Source organism: Carassius carassius, chromosome 23, assembly GCF_963082965.1.
Source record: "Carassius carassius chromosome 23, fCarCar2.1, whole genome shotgun sequence".
Lineage (NCBI taxonomy): Eukaryota > Metazoa > Chordata > Actinopteri > Cypriniformes > Cyprinidae > Carassius > Carassius carassius.
In genome coordinates this window covers 5076790-5097580 of record NC_081777.1, presented here as the reverse complement: position 1 = coordinate 5097580, position 20791 = coordinate 5076790, and the positions used below count along the sequence as shown (strand labels likewise).

At 40.5% G+C, this 20791-nt stretch overlaps 1 protein-coding gene across 1 annotated transcript; it reads right to left on the bottom strand.

Moving 5' to 3' along the window:
- Nucleotides 1-1787: 1787 nt before the first annotated feature.
- LOC132101860 (myelin-associated glycoprotein-like) lies at nucleotides 1788-20325 on the bottom strand. The gene is made up of 8 exons (XM_059507082.1): nucleotides 19808-20325; nucleotides 19591-19655; nucleotides 19066-19428; nucleotides 5390-5698; nucleotides 5051-5308; nucleotides 4705-4789; nucleotides 4604-4625; nucleotides 1788-2500 (listed from the first exon to the last, which is right to left on the bottom strand). The coding sequence occupies exons 1-8, from the start codon at nucleotides 19822-19824 to the stop codon at nucleotides 2345-2347; spliced, it is 1275 nt and encodes a 424-aa protein (XP_059363065.1). The 5' UTR covers nucleotides 19825-20325; the 3' UTR covers nucleotides 1788-2344.
- Nucleotides 20326-20791: the final 466 nt, after the last annotated feature.

Sequence of the window (20791 nt, the reverse complement as noted above, 5' to 3'; positions counted from 1 at the left end):
ACTGTGCTGAAGAGTTCAAATTCATCACTTTAAACTTGAATCGATTACAAAATAGATTAAGGATGATAAAACATTTTAAGTTAAATGTACGCAGCATATATGTGAAACCAGAGAGAGAGGAAGAGAAAGGGAGAGAGCAGAGCCCCAGCGAAGAGAGCTCGCCAGACAAGAAAATACAACCCGAATTCCGGAAAAGTTGGGACGTTTTTTAAATTTTAATAAAATGAAAACTAAAGGAATTTCAAATCACATGAGCCAATATTTTATTCACAATAGAACATAGATAACGTAGCAAATGTTTAAACTGAGAAATTTTTCACTTTTATCCACTTAATTAGCTCATTTAAAATTTAATGCCTGCTACAGGTCTCAAAAAAGTTGGCACGGGGGCAACAAATGGCTAAAAAAGCAAGCAGTTTTGAAAAGATTCAGCTGGGAGAACATCTAGTGATTAATTAAGTTAATTGATATCAGGTCTGTAACATGATTAGCTATAAAAGCTTTGTCTTAGAGAAGCAGAGTCTCTCAGAAGTAAAGATGGGCAGAGGCTCTCCAATCTGTGAAAGACTGCGTAAAAAAATTGTGGAAAACTTTAAAAACAATGTTCCTCAACGTCAAATTGCAAAGGCTTTGCAAATCTCATCATCTACAGTGCATAACATCATCAAAAGATTCAGAGAAACTGGAGAAATCTCTGTGCGTAAGGGACAAGGCCGGAGACCTTTATTGGATGCCCGTGGTCTTCGGGCTCTCAGACGACACTGCATCACTCATCGGCATGATTGTGTCAATGACATTACTAAATGGGCCCAGGAATACTTTCAGAAACCACTGTCGGTAAACACAATCCGCCGTGCCATCAGCAGATGCCAACTAAAGCTCTATCATGCAAAAAGGAAGCCATATGTGAACATGGTCCAGAAGCGCCGTCGTGTCCTGTGGGCCAAGGCTCATTTAAAATGGACTATTTCAAAGTGGAATAGTGTTTTATGGTCAGACGAGTCCAAATTTGACATTCTTGTTGGAAATCACGGACGCCGTGTCCTCCGGGCTAAAGAGGAGAGAGACCTTCCAGCATGTTATCAGCGTTCAGTTCAAAAGCCAGCATCTCTGATGGTATGGGGGTGCATAAGTGCATACGGTATGGGCAGCTTGCATGTTTTGGAAGGCTCTGTGAATGCTGAAAGGTATATAAAGGTTTTAGAGCAACATATGCTTCCCTCCAAACAACGTCTATTTCAGGGAAGGCCTTGTTTATTTCAGCAGGACAATGCAAAACCACATACTGCAGCTATAACAACAGCATGGCTTCGTCGTAGAAGAGTCCGGGTGCTAACCTGGCCTGCCTGCAGTCCAGATCTTTCACCTATAGAGAACATTTGGCGCATCATTAAACGAAAAATACGTCAAAGACGACCACGAACTCTTCAGCAGCTGGAAATCTATATAAGGCAAGAATGGGACCAAATTCCAACAGCAAAACTCCAGCAACTCATAGCCTCAATGCCCAGACGTCTTCAAACTGTTTTGAAAAGAAAAGGAGATGCTACACCATGGTAAACATGCCCCGTCCCAACTATTTTGAGACCTGTAGCTGAAATCAAAATTGAAATGAGCTCATTTTGTGCATAAAATTGTAAACTTTCTCAGTTTAAACATTTGCTATGTTATCTATGTTCTATTGTGAATAAAATATTGGCTCATGTGATTTGAAAGTCTTTTAGTTTTCATTTTATTAAAATTTAAAAAACGTCCCAACTTTTCCGGAATTCGGGTTGCAGACTGTTACAATCTTCTTTTATCCGTTCCTTAATCATGTGACTAAAACCCAAAAGTGGACATGAAACTGACTGATCAGCATAGCAAAGTTTTAACCGGTGTGACATGTAACAGACCCCCGATGTCACATGTTGGCTTACAGTCCTAGATCAAATCAACAATCAACCCTTATGTTCCTTTAGAAATTCTAAATGATTCTTTTGTTACAGAAGATAGTTTTGAGACAGGAAAGCAGAAGTTTTTGATCATTTCCAATCTTACACTGTACAGTTCTATAGTACTTACAGTATTAAGGCATTATGAATGCAAAAAGTACCCATTTTTTAATTATCTGAAGGGAATTGTCTCACATAAAAATAAAAAATAGAGAAAAATGTAGTTGTTGTGGTAAAGGTAGTATTGGAGAATTTCCATTCTTTGTAAAGAGACAGGAAGTGGCAAGAATATGGTTCTGAACATCATACTTTTTGGGAAGTGTACATATGTTAATACTGATTAAATAGATCAAGACTAATTGTTCATTGGTAATGCACAAACGGGTGTTTAAAACATGCTAATTTAAACTTCAAAAGTTTGCGTAGATGCTTTCATTGGGGAGATCCTGTTTGAATCCGTATCCAAGGTTAATGACGCAGGTATTCTCAGGCTTTGACTGAAGCTGCTGGCTTTTCACTGCACTTGCAGACACATTGGCATAAATGTCCTGATCTTGGCTTGTTACCTGAAATGCATTGATTAATGAGCTGTGAACTTACTCTTCTCTTACTTCTCTCACAACAGGCACAATACAAACAGAAATGAAACCCTTTTTTATCAAATAATTTGAATAATATATACAGGTGCATCTCAATAAATTAGAATGTCATGGAAAAGTTCATTTCAGTAATACAACTCAAATTGTGAAACTCTTGTATTAAATTCAATGCACACAGACTGAAGTAGTTTAAATCTTTGGTTCATTTAATTGTGATGATTCTGGTTCACATTTAACAAACACCCACCAATTCACTATCTCAACAAATTAGAACACATCATAAGACCAATAAAAAACATTTTAGTAAATTTTTGGCCTTCTGGAAAGTATGTTAATGTACTATACATGTACTCAATACTTGGTAGTGGCTCCTTTTGCTTTAATTACTGCCTCAGTTCGGTGTGGCATGGAGATTATGAGTTTGTGGCACTGCTGAGGTGTTCTGGAAGCCCAGGTTTCTTTGACAAAGTGACCTTCAGCTCATCTGCATTGTTTGATCTCTTGTTTCTCATGTTCCTCTTGACAATACCTCATAGTTTCTCTATGGGGTTCAGGTCTGGTGAGTTTGAGCCAGGTGAGTTTGAGCTGGCCAGTCAATCACACAAACACCATGGTCATTCAACCAACTTTTGGTGCTTTTGGCAGTGTGGGCAGGTGCCAAATCCTGCTGGAAAATGAAATCATCATCTTTATAAAGCTGGCCAGCAGAAGGAAGCATGAAGTGCTCCAAAAATGCCTTGGTAAATGGGTGCAGTGACTTTGGTTTTCAAAAAACACAATGGACCAACACAAGCAGATGACATTGCACCCCAAATCATCACAGACTGTGGAAACTTAACACTGGACTTAAAGCTACTTGGGCTTTGAGCTTCTCCACCCTTCCACCTGACCTTTGGTTTCCAAATGGAATACAAAACTTGCTCTCATCTGAAAAGAGGACTTTGGACCACTGGGCAACAGTCCAGTTCTTCTTCTCCTTATAGCCCAGGTAAGTCACCTCTGACGTTTTCTGTGGTTCAGGAGTGGTTTAACAAGAGGAATACAACAACTGTAGCCAAATTCCTTGACACGTCTGTATGCATTCAACCCAGCCTCAGTCCATTCCTTGTGAAGTTCACTCAAATTCTTGAATCAATTTTGCTTGACATTCCTCGTAAGGCTGCAGTTATTTCGGTTGGTTGTGCATCTTTTTCTTCCACACGTTTCCTTCCACTCAACTTTCTGTTAACATGCTTGAATACCGCACTCTGTGAACAGCCAGCTTCTTTGGCAATGAATGTTTGTGGCATACCCTCCTTGTGAAGGGTGTCAATGATTGTCTTCTGGACAACTGTCAGATCAGCAGTCTTTCCCTTGATTGTGTAGCCTAGTGAACCAAACTGAGGCCCTGTCCACACGGACTTGGGTATTTTTATAACCGTGACTTTTTTTACGCGGTTCGGCCTTTCGTCCACACGAAAACGCAGTTTCAGGGCACCGAAACCGAACATTTTTGAAAACTACGGCCAGGGTGAGCATTTTCAGAAACGCCGGTTGCAGTGTTGTCGTGTGGACAGTATAACCGGGGTTTTTGCCTTGCGACGTCAGAGTGTGCGCCGTTATCCGCTGTGTTTGACGTCAGATTGTGCGCTGCTGACTGCTTCTGATTGGCCAAGGTGACTTTACAATTTGGGTTATATCGCCGCCTGCTGGTGTGGCATGCTCTTGACAGCACTTGATAGTATGTTTTGGCGTTTTCATGTGGACGGGATTTTTTTTTTAAACGCAGGAGGAAAAACTCCGGTTATAAAAATACCCGTGTCCGTGTGGACTTGGCCTGAGAGACCATTTTGAAGGCTCAGGAAACCTTTGCAGGTGTTTTGAGTTGATTAACTGATTGGCATGTCACCATATTCTAATTTGTTGATGAATTGGTGTTTTTTTTTTAAATGTGAGCCAGAATCATGACAATTAAAAGAACCAAAGACTTAAACTACTTCAGTCTGTGATCATTGAATTTTTTTTAATACACGAGTTTCACAATTTGAGTTGAATTACTGAAATAAATGATATGTCAGAAAACATACTTACACTTCTGATTGGTTCTTTATACCTGCGTAAACCAAAACAAGAAAACATTATCTCAAATAATGTATAAAATATTTAAATTAAAAAATCTAGCAAGCTCCTACCTTCTGTAAAACATAAGAATAAGAAGTGCAAATATAAGCAACAATAAAAAGGCCAAAAGTGAGAGGAAAGCAGTGAAGGATATGCCTGCAAAAACAAAGAAGTAGCATTTAAAGTTGTTACTGTTAAAAAGTTTTTAAAAAGTAACTTAAATATTGAGAAATGGGTCATAGTGAATGTAAACAATAACAACAACAAAAAAATCCTAAAAGATTAAGATTCAAATTTGGTGTGAACAAGAAACTAATTGTTCAGAGATCTAAACTTGTTGAAAAGAGTTCTGATTCGAGACTTGGGCCAAAGTGAAGTGTAACTGATGAAACTCTTCAGTCTCAAGCACAGACTGACCTGGGACAGTGATCTGCAGGTTTGTGGAGTTCATTGCACCATATCGATTCTTTGCCTCACAAATGTATTCCCCAGTGTTATTTTGGGTGGCAGTGAAGGAAAACACATGTGAGACACTCAGTTCTTCCTCTACACCTGCTCTCTTCAGGAACCACCTGTGGTCCGCAGGAGGGTTGGCATTACTTTGACAGGTGAGGGTCACATTATTACCAAGCCAGACCGAGCCTGAAACAGAGATCCATGTTTTCTTTGGAGGATCTGTGGGCCAAAAAGGAAAGAGAGTGTGTATTTTCAAACAAAACAAAAAAAGCTACAAACTTTGTTGGGTTGAAATCTTACACTCCACACTGAGGATGACGGTCTTGTGGCTGAGCAGGGGTCTGTCATCTCTGTGTAGAGGATGAATGGAAACACAGTTCACTTTCAGCTCATGGTGGTAGAACGAGGGGATGAATTTCAAGATGGCAGAAACACTCTGAGTCCCATCAGCATTCATCTGTGTCCTCTGTGTTACATCACCACCTAATGCAGGAGCCCAGTTTACATTTGGAGGGTGACTGGGGCAGGGAGCTGGAGCAGTGCAGGTCAGATTCACCTCCTCACCCTCCCTGAGCTCCGGCACAGTTACATCCGGCTCAGCCAAGGAATCTATTTGAGAGGAGAATGTAATGGTATTCATTCATAGAAATATTATTTCCAAGCTTGATGTCGACTAGTTGCCGGTCCTAATCAAAGATAAATCTTTGAAGGACTTCCACATTTACGCACCGTTTCCGAACTGTTAAAATGATAAATAAATGTATACTCCGAAAGGTCCACAAGACATGTATGATTATATTACTGGATGCTCGAAGTTGAACGGGAGAACACACATTCTGAACAGCTTATTGTACAGGTAAGTTAATCGCTGTTCTAATCTAATGCGCTGCTGCACTGTAACACACACACAGACTACAGACAGCTTGTACGTCACAGGCAGATCGCTCGCGCACAGAATCATTCAGCGTGAATGTACTGTCAACACTGTTCTGTGATTTCTGAATAAAATAGTTTAGAAAGTGAAAAGTTCAAGCTTATATGGGTCATTATACGAAAACGTGCCATTTTGTGTCCCTCATAAAAAAAAGCTCTGTAAATCTTAATAAACCATAAAACAAATAAAATATTTTATAATTTAGTTTCCATAATACGTCTCATAATATAAGAATAAATTAATTTCTGTTTCTTTTGTTTTTAAAGGATTTTAATCACATTTTTGTGCAAAGCATCTAGCAGAAATGTTGAAAATGGCCTGTCCCTCAGTATGATTTTTCTACTTCTACTTGCTATCGAGGCCAAAAAAGTCAAACTATCATAAAAAAACATATACTTGTATAAAGCCTTAAGTGTCAATTCATTAGTCATGAATGGATTTTATTCTTAACGTGTCAAAAAAAAAAAAAAATCTAAATTGAGTCGGGTCCCTAGGTTCTTGTCAACCCTGTTACTGTTTATGAAAACACCTCTTTAAAGATAATGGATAATGTTCCAAAAGTTGCATCAGGTCCAGGAAGTGACATCATCTGCCTTTCAAGAAGTTGATGGTAGAAGACAAGTAAGGGTTCTCTTCTTTTAATGAATTTTCTTTGAGTTTATGTAAATGTCTGTAAGACAGGGACACGCTCATTGTGTCAGCCCTGTTACCAGAAAAGCATACATTAAAAGTTATTTGTACATATTTAAAAATGTACATATATAACAACATTTAAGCCTCTCATTAAGGCACGTAATGTGGTGTAATTACCTATACCTCATGGCTAGTAATGACCGCCAATAACCTTTTTCGTCAACCCTGTTATCGTCAACCCTGTTACCATTCCAGGGTTACCCAATAAGGGTTAAATCAAGGGCAACTGTACTTGGTACTTCCATATTTAAAGATATTTCCTCTCATCCAAGGGGTTTCTTCAGTTCTAAATGACTGATGGGGAGTGCCGGGTATTTAACCTCTGTGGGGTTGTCACCCCTGAGCCAACCCTTCTTGGATAACTATATGAACTGGATGACTGAGAATTTTAACAGACATACTTTTCTTACTAATAGTATTTACATAATATACATGTTTTTAGAAGTTTCATCTCTAAAAATCATGTTTTTGGCAGACCCGCATGCCATTCTCCCTTCGAAGTATCAAATTAAACCACTCACCACTATAGTGACACTTACTGCCGCTGACATCTCTCTTCCAGTTTTTGCCCTCCTCGATTCTGGGTCAGCCGGCAACTTCATCTCCGGCGGCCTCTGCCGTTAGCTCAAACTTACTACCACGGCAACGCCGTCAGCCTACCAGGTCCATACAATAACCGGTAAACCATTGAGTTAAATATGTATTCGTCACAGTGTTGGTCCGATAATCCTCCAAACCGGGCTACTCCATAAGGAGGAGATCCATCTGCTGGTTCTGGAGGAATCCACCGCTGATGTCATCCTAGGGCGCCCGTGGTTGGAGCAGCATAACCCAGTCATCTCGTGGAAGACGGGCGAAGTTCTGAAGTGGGGCAAATCCTGTTTCCAGGGCTGTATTACTGGATTCCCTGTTCCAGCCAAACTTTCCCCAGAACCTCTACCCGTCTGTACCACATCCATCGAGAGCCCTGTAGAAAAGCAATCTATCACCATTCCAACCTGTTACACCCCCTTCAGTGACGTATTATGCCCCAAACGGGCCTCCAAGCTGCCTCCACACCGGCCATGGGATTGTGCCATCGATCTGCTTCCGGGTGAGTCAGTGCCTAAAGGAAGGATCTACCCCCTCTCCATCCCGGAAGAGAAGGCCATGGAGGACTACATTAAGGAGGCACTGGCGCAAGGTTACATCCATCCATCTACCTCCCCTGCTGCCTCAAGCTTTTTCTTCGTGGAAAATAAGGACAGAGGCTTGCGGCCCTGGATTGATTACCGTTCCCTCAACAACATCACTGTAAAATTCTGCTATTCTCGTCCCAGCTGCCCTGGAACATCTCCGTGGTGCCACTGTATTCACCAAGTTGGACCTCTGCAGCGCTTACATGAGGGGGATGAGTGGAAGACAGCTTTTATCACCCTTACTGGCCACTATGAATACCTGGTGATGCTGTATGGACTAGTCAATGCCCCCTCAGTTTTCCAGGTTTTCATTCATGAGGTGCTCCGGGAGTTCCTCAACAAGTTCGTCCTCGTCTACATTGATGACATCCTCATTTACTCCCGGAGCTTAGCGGAACATCATCGCCACGTTGCGGAAGTCCTGCAATTCCTAAGGGCTTTCCTCCTATACCTCAAGGCTGAGAAATGCTCCTTTCATCAGCCCTCAGTGCATTTCCTTGGGTATAACATCGACAGCAGTGACATCCGGATAGACGAGGGGAAGGTGGACGCTGTCAGGAACTGGCCCACTCCTACCACCATCAAAGAACTCCAACGATTCCTTGGCTTTGATAATTTCTACCGGCGTTTCATCCAGAACTACAGCTTCATCACCAACCCACTCACCAGTCTCCTCCTTAATAGGCCCAAGTCTCTGTCCTGGAACCCTGCCGCCACGGAGGCCTTCAACTCTCTCAAAGAGGCTTTCACTACTGCTCCCCTCCTGGTACATCCTGACCCCAATCGGCCCTTCATCGTCGAAGTCGACGCCTCCACCACCAGAGTGGGAGCGGTCCTGTCCCAGCAGCAGGGGAATCCCATCCATCCATGTGTCTTCTTTTCTCGGAAGCTCAACCCGGCGGAGGTCAATTACGACATTGGCAACCGAGAGCTACTGGCCTTCAAGTTGGCTCTGGAGGAGTGGAGGCATTGGCTGGAGGGAGCCAAACACCCTTTCCTAGTTCTCACGGACCACAAAAACCTTGAGTATCTATGCATGGCTAAAAGGCTAAATCCAAGGCAGGCCCGCTGGGCGCTATTCTTTACCCGTTTCAACTTCTCCATCTCGTATCACCCAGGGGCCAAAAACATCAAGGCCAACGCTCTGTCCCGGTGTCACGCCCCTGAGGAAAACCTGGAAGAACCTGAAACGATACTTCCTGAGAAGGTAATCGTCAGTCCTATCACCTGGTCAACCGAGACCCTACCCTCCTCCAATCCCTCCACCAACACTCCGCCAGGTTGTCCCCCAGGACGGCAATACATCCACAGGACACTCCACTCATCCACTCTGCACATACTTCTCTTGGCACTGGTCACTCAGGGGTCAATGAAACCCTCTCGCTGCTGAGGGAACACTTCTGATGGCCCAATATGGCATCAGACATCAGAAGGTACGTGCATGGATGTAAAGGCTGCGCCATCTCCAAGAGTCCACGCCACCTACCATCAGGCAAGCTCCACCTTCTGCCCGTCCCGAACCGCCCGTGGTCACACCTAGGGGTGGACTTCATCACGGATCTGCCTCCCTCTGATAATAACACTTGTATCCTTGTTATAGTTGACCGGTTCTCTAAATCATGACGTCTTCTCCCCTTTGAAAGGTCTACCCATGGCCATGGAAAAGGCCCAGTTAATGTTCAACCACGTCTTCAGATACTTTGGCATTCCCGAAGACATCGTCTCCAACAGAGGCCCCCAGTTCATCTCCTGGGTTTGGAGGGCCTTCCACTCCCACTTCCACTTCCACTAGGTGTGGCCGTCAGCTTGTCCTCTGGTTACCATCCCCAGTCTAATGGGCAGACAGAGAGGAAGATACAGGAGATCGGCCACTTCCTGTGTACCTTCTGCCATGGCCACCAGGACTCTTGGAACCAGTTCCTAGGCTGGGCCGAGTACACACAGAACTCCCTACGACAGCCTACCACCGCACTCACTCCATTCCAGTGCATGCTCAGCTACCAACCACCGCTCTTCCCTTGGTCAGGAGAACCCTCGGACGTCCCATCAATCGACTACTGGCAACAACAGTTTGGTGAAGAACAATGAATTTTCCAGCACGATGGAGCACCGTGCCATAAGGCAAAAGTGATAACTAAGTGGCTCGGGGACCAGAATGTTGAAATTTTGGGAAACTCCCCAGATCTTAATCCCATTGAGAACTTGTGGTCAATCCTCAAGAGGCGGGTGGACAAACAAAAACCCACTAATTCTGACAAACTTCAAGAAGTGATAGAAAGAATGGGTTGCTATCAGTCAGGATTTGGCCCAGAAGTTGATTAAGAGCATGCCCAGTCGAATTGCAGAGGTCCTGAAAAAGAAGGGCCAACACTGCAAATACTGACTCTTTGAATAAATGTCATGTAATTGTCAATAAAAGCCTTTGAAACATATGAAGTGCTTGTAATTATATTTCAGTACATCACAGAAACAACTGAAACAAAGATCTAAAAGCAGTTTAGCAGCAAACTTTTTGAAAACTAATATTTATGTAATTCTCAAAACTTTTGGCCACGACTGTACAATTAGCTCTTGAATAGACAAAATCAAATGCTGCAACTGACCCCATAACAGTTAATGGTTGTGACAATCATTAAAATATAATTAAAATAATTCTTAAATATAATTTAGCATTTTTGTTTTGTTCACAGACAGGGTCTTCAATAAGTGAAACTGGCTGTATAAAAACAAAGTATAGTAAATAATAATAATAGAAAATAATTGGTGACATGTATTACAATACATTTAAACTACAAAATACTAACTGAATCAAAACCAAGACACTAAAATGTAATAATAGCCTATGACTGTGTTACGCCCTGTGGACGTATTTGTGAATTGTGTCATTTGATTTTGAGTATCTGCCGATACCGAGTCCCGATCTGATACTTCTATAATACATAAAAAAAAAAGAATAAAGAAGAGCGAAAAAACAGATCCAGGATCTTCAATAAATTACATTTTGAAATATATTCAAATATAAAACAGCTATTTTAAATAGGCTAGTAAAAATATTTCAAAATCTTACTGTTTTGCTGTACTTTGGATCAAATAAATGCAGGTTTTGTGAATAGAAGGGACTTCTTAAAAAAAAAAAAAAACCTTAACAAGCTTACTGTTCAAAAACTTCTGACTGGTAGTATAGGCAACTTTATTTTTTCTCTAATTTCTAGCTTTTAATTGGCTTAGAAATCTATAAATGCTGGACAATAACAAATAATAATGATTTGTTTATATACTACAAACACTGTTTATCACATAATAACGCAGAATAGTTTATATACTGTAATAAATACTATGTCAATCAGCACTGCATTGTTCATACTTTATTTATCACCTGCTGGAGATGACTTGAAGAACAATTTATTGTCGTGATCGTATATTAATGTCTTCGTGTTTGCATAAGTTTCTGTTTTCCTGTGAGCACCACAGCATAGCTGGACGCTTTTGTCCATATTAGGAATATCCTGATATCAGCGCGAGAGCGTGCTACGGCTTCGAGTATGAATGAAACACACACTGCATGAGAGTTTAGCGCTCTGTGATGTTCATCTCGCTGTATCCTGAGTCCGAATGAAATATCAGGTCATGCGCAAACTATCATGTCTCTTTGAGTTTGAATCTATATTTATTCACACCAGCTCTTGAAAACAAAGTGATGTCATGCCGCACGCGTTGCTGTTTCTGTGTGGAGTCAAAAGGGTCTAACTCTGTGCCACCGCATAACAAAAGATGTGTTAAAAATTAATGAGAATATATATATATCCGAGTCCTGATCGGGAGGTAACGTCCTATTCCGATCGAGTCTGAAACCACGCGATCGGGCCGATTTCCGATCACGTGATCGGATCTGGACATCCCTATTTATTACCTCTTAATTTTGTGAATGAACTTGTCAATTACAAACTATGAGAGAGCGTGTGAACGTTATGGTGGGTGTGTTTATGATTCTTTTTGTTATTTTCTAAGTTATGTAAATACCTTGGTTTATCTTTCTTAGGAAGCGGTAGTAGGGAGAGGGTGCCATTTTCTTTGAATATAAAATTTTGTTTATGTTTATGGTAGACAGGGAGATAGGTAAGACTCTGTCATTTCTTTTCTTTTTTTTTTTAGTTAAGGTTATTTAGAGTTTCCGTGTTTAGTTAGAGGTTTTTGTTTGTTATGTTGGCCTGGCCCTCTCCTGAAGATTTGCTTCCTTTGTTATTAATAAATTAAGTTATTTTGCTTAATTTAGTGTTTGTGCTTTTCTGGATCAGGGGATTGATGTGACCGTCAGACTTTTTTTTTTATCTTTACATTTTGTTACGACTTCATTTAACCCCTAGACTAATAGTGAGGTTTGTAACAGACTGTTAACTTTTGTAAAAGTTTACTAAACTAAGGCCAGTTGCATAAACATAGCCACTATGAAAATACTGTGTCTTTAAGAACTAGTTTGACTTACTAACAGTGAACCAATATTGTAATCAGTGTAATCACGGTCTTATTTTTCAGATACAAATTAGACATTTATGAAACTGACTTTATAAGTGTGTGTGTGTGCCGGTGTGCATGTGACATGTATGCGTGTGTGACAAAGAGAAGGCGTGAGATAAAGAAATGTAAATTTCTGACTGATTGTTTAGTGCAGCCTTTGACACTATAGACCATGAAGTCCTTATTGTTCAACTTGAATGGTTGATTTGTAGTATGTAGTAACTATCTAACCAATAGGAGCTTTTCAGTTCCCCTGGGGGAATTTTCATCATCGTCTGCCTCTCTTACATGTGGGATCCCTCATGGATACAGGCCAGTTTGCATGTTAACACAGTCTCTTAATTTACATTTATATTTACATTAAGTCTTTTAGCAGATGCTTTAATCCAAAGCAACTTACAAATGAGGACAATGGAAGCAATCAAAATCAACAAAAGAGCAACGATAAACAAGTGCTATAACAAGTCTCAGTTAGCTTAAACGCAGTACACGTAGCAAGGGCTTTTAGATAATATATAATAAATAAAAAGAAAACAGAATAGAATAGAAAAACAATAGAGCGAGCTAGTGTTATAGGTCTTTTTGGCTTTAGTTAATTGTATAATAAATTAAAATAAAACAGAATACAAAAATTTAATTTTCTTTTTTTTAAGAAAACAAGCAGCAGACTTTGTGCTTCTTTGGGATGGCACAATCAAGCGATGTTCACTTGCAGAATGCACGCTTCTAGAGGGAATTTAAAAGGATATTACCCCCATGTCGTTCCAAACCCGTAAAAGCTTTGTTCGTCTTCAGAATACAATTTAAGATATTTAGTATGAAATCCGAGAGGCTAGTGACTGTCCCATAGACTGCCAAGTAAATAAAACTGTCAAGGTCCAAAAAAGTATGAAAAGCATCATCAGAATAGTGCATTTGCCATTAGTGGTTCAACCGTAACATTATGAATTGGCGAGAATCCTTTTTGTACGTGAAGAAAACTACAATAATGACTTTATTCAACAATTCGTCTTCTCTGTGTCTCTTTTCATCACTGTAGCGGCATTTTGGAGAATATGAGCTGAACGCAGGCAGCGTACGCTCTTCTGTGTAAGCCGCAAGATCACAAACTGTAAACCTAAAGCCCCCCCACTCTGTAACGACCAACAACTGGTCAACAACCTGAATTAGTTTTACTGCTGCTTTGAAAGACAATGGGGCAGTCCTGATACCCCCGTAACAACAGCCTTCAACTTGAATATTTAACACCTCATTGGAGATATGCCATGTGCCAGACTGCTTCAAGACCTCCACCTAAAAAAAAACAGGATCACAGGTCTTCATGACTACAGACCTGTCACCCTGACATCTATAGTAATGAAGTGCTTCGATCGCCTTGTGTTGTCCCACCTCAAATCCATCACAGACCTTCTCCTGGACCCCCTGCAGTTTTTCTACAGAGCCAACAGGTCTGTAGATGATGCAGTTAGCATGGCCCTCCACTTTATCCTCCAGCACCTGGGCTCCTCAGGAACCTACACCAGCACCTGTTTGTGGACTTCAGCTCTGCACTCAATACAATCATACCAGCTCTGCTACTGGACAAGCTCTGCCAGATGAATGTGCCTGATTGCACCTGTAGGTGGATCACAGACTTCCTGTCTGACAGGAAGCAGCATGTGAGAATAGGAAAACATGTTTCTGACCTCTGAACCATCAGTACTGGCTCCCCTCAAGGTTGTGTTATTTCTCCTCTCCTCTTCTCCCTGTACACCAAGAGCTGCACCTCCAGTCACGAGTCTGTCAAACTACTGAAGTTTGCGGATGACACTTGTAACGACTGGGTGAAAGTAGTGGCAGGAACAGAGGTGGGTAGAGTACCCAAAAACTGTACTCAAGTAAAAGTAAAAGTACTTCTAGAAATATTTACTCAAGTAAAAGTAAAAGTACTAGTCTTGAATAGTTACTTGAGTAAGGGTAAAAGAGTATCGGATAAAAAATCTACTCAAGTAGTTACTTGTTACTTTGGGTCATATATACTGAGCCTATTTTTATTTAGATATATAGATAAAATGTATGTTATGTATGTGTGTGTGTATAAATGTATATATTTCATCATTTATTATAAAACCCTGTCTGTTACTTAAGTAACAGATATAGGTGTCATGCCATAACATATTTTTAATACGACTGACTTTATATTAAATGTGAATTTAACATTGAAAGTTAATGTGATATAAATATTGCTACTAATCTTTCATTGTTCAGAAAGAGAGCAAATAACATTTACATCAAAGATCATTTTCACTAACAGTCTAGATTTCAATCACTCTCAGAAATTCCCATTAAAATCACTGAAACTGTTAACACTGTGAAATCAATATCTTAATTAAAGATTCGTACACACATCTGCACTTTGTTGTTTCTGATGAGAGAATTCGCCAGAAAGAGGTATTCAGTCAGGAGCGAGTGAAGGAAGCACCGGCATTTTAGCGATGACTCATCGGAACACCTCTGATTGGCCAATGCTTTAATAAGCTCAAAAGAATCATGTGTGGTTTGTTATAATGCACAGTGCTGTAAAAACATCTCTGGCTCAGCGCCAGCAAGCAATCACAGATCTGAATTTAGCAGCTGAAGATATGACTTGCTGAACGTACTCGCACCGGTGTGATTGTATTAAAATTAATAAAATCTTAATTGGCTATTTTTTGTCTTTTGGAAGATGCATTCAACTTGACTCCCCTCTGTTATAAGCCACACGTACAACAAACTAATGTCACAGTGGTATAGTGTACTGTAATCGAGTGTAGCCCAAGTTATTACCTGTTTACAGTAGACAGCACACGCGGTGTTCATCTAATAAGGATCTCCATCGCAAGCAAATAATAGCCTTTGCAGATTTGCTTTCAATTCAGTGCAGTTCCATAGCCACGTTTTCAACGCTGCTGATGTTCTTTGACCCCCAATTTCCACCAGATGCGAAACGGCTGCGTTACGGCTCCGGCAAGGCGGCGGAGTCAATAGGTTTCCATTAAAGTCAATGAGTGTATTTCCACTGAATGCGTTACCCCCAATTTCCACCAGATGCGTAACGGCTGCGTTACGGCTCCGCTGCGTGACAGCTCCGTGTTCCGTCGTCCGTCAATACCCACCAGGTCCGTATTTGTTGCGGAACGGCTGCGGTCATGACTGACAGCTGACGTCACGATGCCCCATGTAATCTCGCGAATTCTGGTGTGATCGCGCGATATGTAGTTTCTATAAACAGAACTACCAAACCAGGAACATTTTTCTATCCGAAGGAGTATAGGATAGAACTCTTTTCTTTTCTCTTTTCATTTCTTCATCCATCGTGTCAAGGGGGTTAAAACTTCAACAAGCCTGTCTCCGCCCATAATGACGTTTTCAAGGTGTAGTGTAGGGAAATATGAGCGCGGTGTATTTTATTTTGAAAATTAAATGGATCTTTTATTTTGTTTCTGGCTGTTCTGTTTTGTCACTCGACTTCCTGTCCTGCGTACTCTGCCCTGTAGTGCTGCGGAGCGCTCCGGCATCTGGCAAAAATAGAAGCTCTGCGTATCTGCTCTGGAGGGCTGCGGATCGCCGGAGTCGGAACGCAGCTGTAACGCATTCAGTGGAAATACACTCATTGACTTTAATGGAAACCTATTGACTCCGCCGCCATGCCGGAGCCGTAACGCAGCCGTTACGCATCTGGTGGAAATTGGGGGTAAACGTTACAACTCTGAGTGAACCACTTCAGATGCTCAGCGCGTGCGGCAGGGAACTGAATGACTCTTTCAAACTGATTCATTAAACAATTCACTTGTTTGCCAATTGGTTTGATCAAGCCTTTGAACAGAATTGACTCAAAAGAATGAATCATTCGCGAATGGGCATTGCTCATTGCTCATTGCCCAGAGAAAAGTAGACGGCGCCTTTGGAATAAACTGAAGCATTTATAACATTTATTGCATTAAGATAAAGTAACGAGAGGATCGACGCCCACAATAACGAAGTAAAAGTACAGATTTTCCCCAAAAAATTTACTCAAGTAAGAGTATAAAGTACCCATCTTTAAATATACTCCGAAAAGTATTAGTAACCCCCAAAAATTACTCAAGTAAATGTAACGAAGTAAATGTAACTCGTTACTACCCACCTCTGGGCAGGAAGCAAGTGCGAGTAATGAATATTTAATAATAAGAATGACACATATAGATTGGAAACACAGATGATACTTGGCCGGGGATACACAGTCCAGGAAGATGCAGGTGAGTGAATGATCCGAATGGCGGAGATGAGTCGGCAGCAGGACAGGGTGACACAGGAACTGCGGGGAAGCGAGCCGAAAGGAAAGTGATGATGCTGATGGTGATATGCGAGTGGACGGGGTTCCGGGGAGACACGGACATCCAAAACGCAGAAACACACAAGAGAGCAAAACATTAGACAAGATACAGGAAACAACGCTCTGACAAACACAAGACACTAGACAGGCCAATATATAGGGATGAGTAATGAGTAACAGCTGTTGCTGATGACAATTAGCAGAGACGCCCACAAGAACAATCAGTGCTGACGCGTAACACACAGACTTCACCCACATAGTGAAAAACCCTGAGATCAAGGTTGACAACACTACACTCATTGGGTTCATCTCTGATGGGGATTAGTCCTCCTTTGGGTGGGAGAATGGCAATCTGGTGACCTGGTACAATCAGCACAACCTGGAGCTCAATGCTGTAAAAACAGTGGAGATGGTGATGGACTTGAGGAAGAACGAAGCCGCACCTGCCCCCATTATCCTGCATAACTCCTCGGTAGAAACTGAGGACTCTGTCCAGTTCCAGGACACCATCATCACCCAGGACCTCAAGTGGGAGTTCAACATCAGCTCTCTAATTAAAAAAACACAGCAGAGGATGTACTTCCTGAGGAAGCTGAAGAAGTTTAACCTACCAAAGACAATGATGGTTCTCTTCTACACTTTCATCATTGAGTCCACTCTCAACACCTCCATCATCATCTGGTATGCTGCTGTCACTGCCAAGGACAAAGGACGACTACAACGTGTCACCTGTTTTGCTGAGAAAGTAATCAGATTTAACCTTCCATCTCTTCAGGACCTGTACACTTCCAGGACCCTGAAGCTGGTGGTTAAGATTGGGGCTAACACTTCTCACCCTGGACACAATCTTTCTGAAGCACTCCCATCTGCCAGAAGACTGCGGTCCATCAGGACCAGGACCTCACGCCACAAAAACAGCTTCTTTCCATCTGCAACTGTCCTAATCAACAATACCCATCACCCATCAGGGCTTCTTACTCACGCCCATGGACATTACACTTCACATAAAAAATAAAAATAAACAAATAACCACACACGTGTTGTTTCACACGTTACATTAACACACAACTCAGGCTGCTACTGTATATTCTCACACCTCAGACTGTAAGCATTTGCACTACCTCACTATACATATTCTGCACAAATGTAGAGTTAAAGCTGCAGTGTGTAGATTTTCTCACTCACCCCTCCCTTTAGAGAAGTTAAAGTGGCCGACACAATAAAGTATGTCGTTGGTAAAGAAAGCAGAGAGCATTGAGATTTCTTTACAAATGTAAATTAAGGAATTATATTTACTTTATTCAATAAATAGATGTTATTGCTAATGTTAATGTCCTTGCTCCTTTTTTCAATGTTTTATTCGCAAGAACAACAAAATGATGAAACGCGGTCTATAAAGCCGTTTGTCCGTCTAGGACTACTGTAGAAACATGATGGCAAATTCCATGTTAGGGGACCCGTGGTGTTTGTAGATATAAATTGCTCAATCTAAGATAATAAAAACATAATGGCTCATTAAGTAAGGTCTTTATATACCTCAGAAAACATAGTTATGTATATTATATTGCATTTCTGTAAATAGATTGTTGTAAATATTATATGTTTATAATGTTTATTTTGTATTTTATATTTTTATTTTCCAAAGTTTTTCTTGCTCTTACTGTATAGCTTTTACTTGTCTTATTTTAAAATTATCTCATTGTTCCATGGTTTGTACTTTTTTTTTTTTTGTTTTTTTTTTTCAAACACCAATTTACCAAGACAAATTCCTTGTACATGTACACATACAGTACTTGGCAATAAATGTGATTCTGATATCTGTACAAAATGGGAATACATTTGTACTCTAATGTAAAGATGGACCATGTAACATAGACTGAAGTGAATTCTGAAGTATAAAAAGCTGCTATTCTTATTTTGTTAAGAACTTTTACAGAAGATTGTTCAATGCTTCTTCTTAGTGTTGTGTAATGAGTGATAAAGTGCTTGCTGGCTGAAAGCTTTGCTAGTCTTAAAGAATAATAATTTGACTGAAGAATTAATGTTTTAGTAGTTTTAGAGCATTCTGAATGTAAAATTAACTTCTGAGCTAAAAGTTGTTTAGGAGAACTGTGAGAAATGTTTTGAAAAAGTAAGTTAATATTGAGCAATGGGTCCTAGAGACTGTAAAAAAAAAAAAAAATTTTGTAGACCTATTTGTATATCTAGCTTATCAATTGTGCCTTGTCATACCTCTTGACATTTTTCAAAGTTTTGAGGCCACTGACAACACTTGGTGCTGATAATGTCTTGGTTTATTATCGAAACATTTGCTATGTCTTACCTGACACATTTACAGCCACAGCTATTGTTTCAGTGCTGGCGATGGTCGTAGTTTGAATCCTGAAGAAGTAGCGATCTGAATGCTGGCTGCTGAGGTTTCTCATGACAGAAGTGCAGTTCTTCTTTCGTAGGTCACCCAGCACTTCCACCACAGGTTCCTTCTGATGGTGAGCATTGGTAAAACTAACTGTATCATAGAGTTTCCACAGAGATCCTCGTCTCCATGTAACTACTGGTGAACTGTCAAGAAAGTTTTCTCTCTCCTTTGAAATGTTGAATAGGCAGGGAATCAGAAGGCAAGAGCCGCTGGTGCTGTTCAGGGTTCTGGGGTATGATACTTCCAGAACTGACTGACACCAAGCAGCTGGAATACAAATGTGCTATAATAAGACTTAATAATAACAAAAAATATATATAACACATACACACACACACATTCAAATGAATGTACTGTATGTTTGTGTGTTTGAAATTAATATATAAAATTAACTTTCTGGTTGTCAAACTTTGATATGTAAACAAGAACCTGATAGAATAGAGCTGAATGCAAGAAGATCTCCAGCAAACATTCTGAGAGTCATCTGAAGTGAGCTGTGTTTTTAGAAACAAGTTTAAATGTACACGATATAAGCATCATTTATTGTGAAATGTACATGATATAAGCATAATTTGTTGTCTCTCCTGACAGTTGTAGCAATTTACAATTAAATAATTTCTAATTCAAAACAAATGTAATAGTTTACCTCAAGTAGTTTTTCATGAGCAGCCCAGATGAGAGTGACCTGTTGTTTCAGTTGAGGTGGAGTCACAGTGTCTCACCGGAAACTGTAGTTCAACTTCTGCCCATTACAACCAATACAGTTCACTTTTACAGCAACAGAACATTTTACAAAGAAGTGAAATAAACTGAAGTCATTGTTAGATTGAGATTAGATTAAATGTTGCAAAAGAACAGTCCTGATATTCTGTGAAACTTCCCCTTTTGCAATACACAGAAAAAAGGGTCAAGTTTGGAATGACACAAAAGGTCATTACCTAATAAATGAATAAAACATAAATAATAAATTAAACCGATTTTTTTTTTGATTAATCCTTTTAAAGCTGTCCATGAGTCTGAACAGCAAATCGGACAAAAGTGAGCAGCCTTTTCTTCATTGGTATAAAACTCTGCACAGGAAACAACAGTTCTTTTAACATGCTGAGGCAACAAACTTGAAAACAGACAAAAACAGAGACAGTACACAAACTGCAGTTTCTCTCATAGGTACCACTAAACATCTAACCACACTTTCACCAGTTCACACTAACATATAATATGGTAGAGCAATTGGTAGCATTTTTGGCATGCTGTCCACAGGGAGGGCTCTGAGCTCAAGAACCCAGAGAACCCCTCCCAGGGGAACCCCAAAAATGGGATGAAATTAGTTTAAGAATGAGGTGCTGGGGTAGAGGCGGGATGCTGGAAGAAAGTCGTGGAAGAGAGGTAAGTTGGCTGTATATACATATTTACCCGAATTGTGCTTGTTAAGGTGATTAGCTGACAAGCTCCAGCTGGGCCAGACTGATTGATTATCTGATCGTGCTCCTCTCGAACCTTGTTAATAAAACATCATTTACTGAGTGTGATATGACAGACTTAAAAGTCTCAAGCAAAAAGAAGTGAAATATTAAAGGGGTTTTGTAATGCAATTTAAAAATTTTCTTTCTCTTTGGAGTGTTACAAGCTC

Coding starts and splice junctions, on each gene's coding strand:
- LOC132101860 (XM_059507082.1), bottom strand. Junction 5,309..5,389: donor CGTCATCCTCAGTGTGGAGT/GTAAGATTTCAA, acceptor TTTGGCCCACAG/ATCCTCCAAAGAAAACATGG. Junction 4,790..5,050: donor CCTGCAGATCACTGTCCCAG/GTCAGTCTGTGC, acceptor TTGTTTTTGCAG/GCATATCCTTCACTGCTTTC.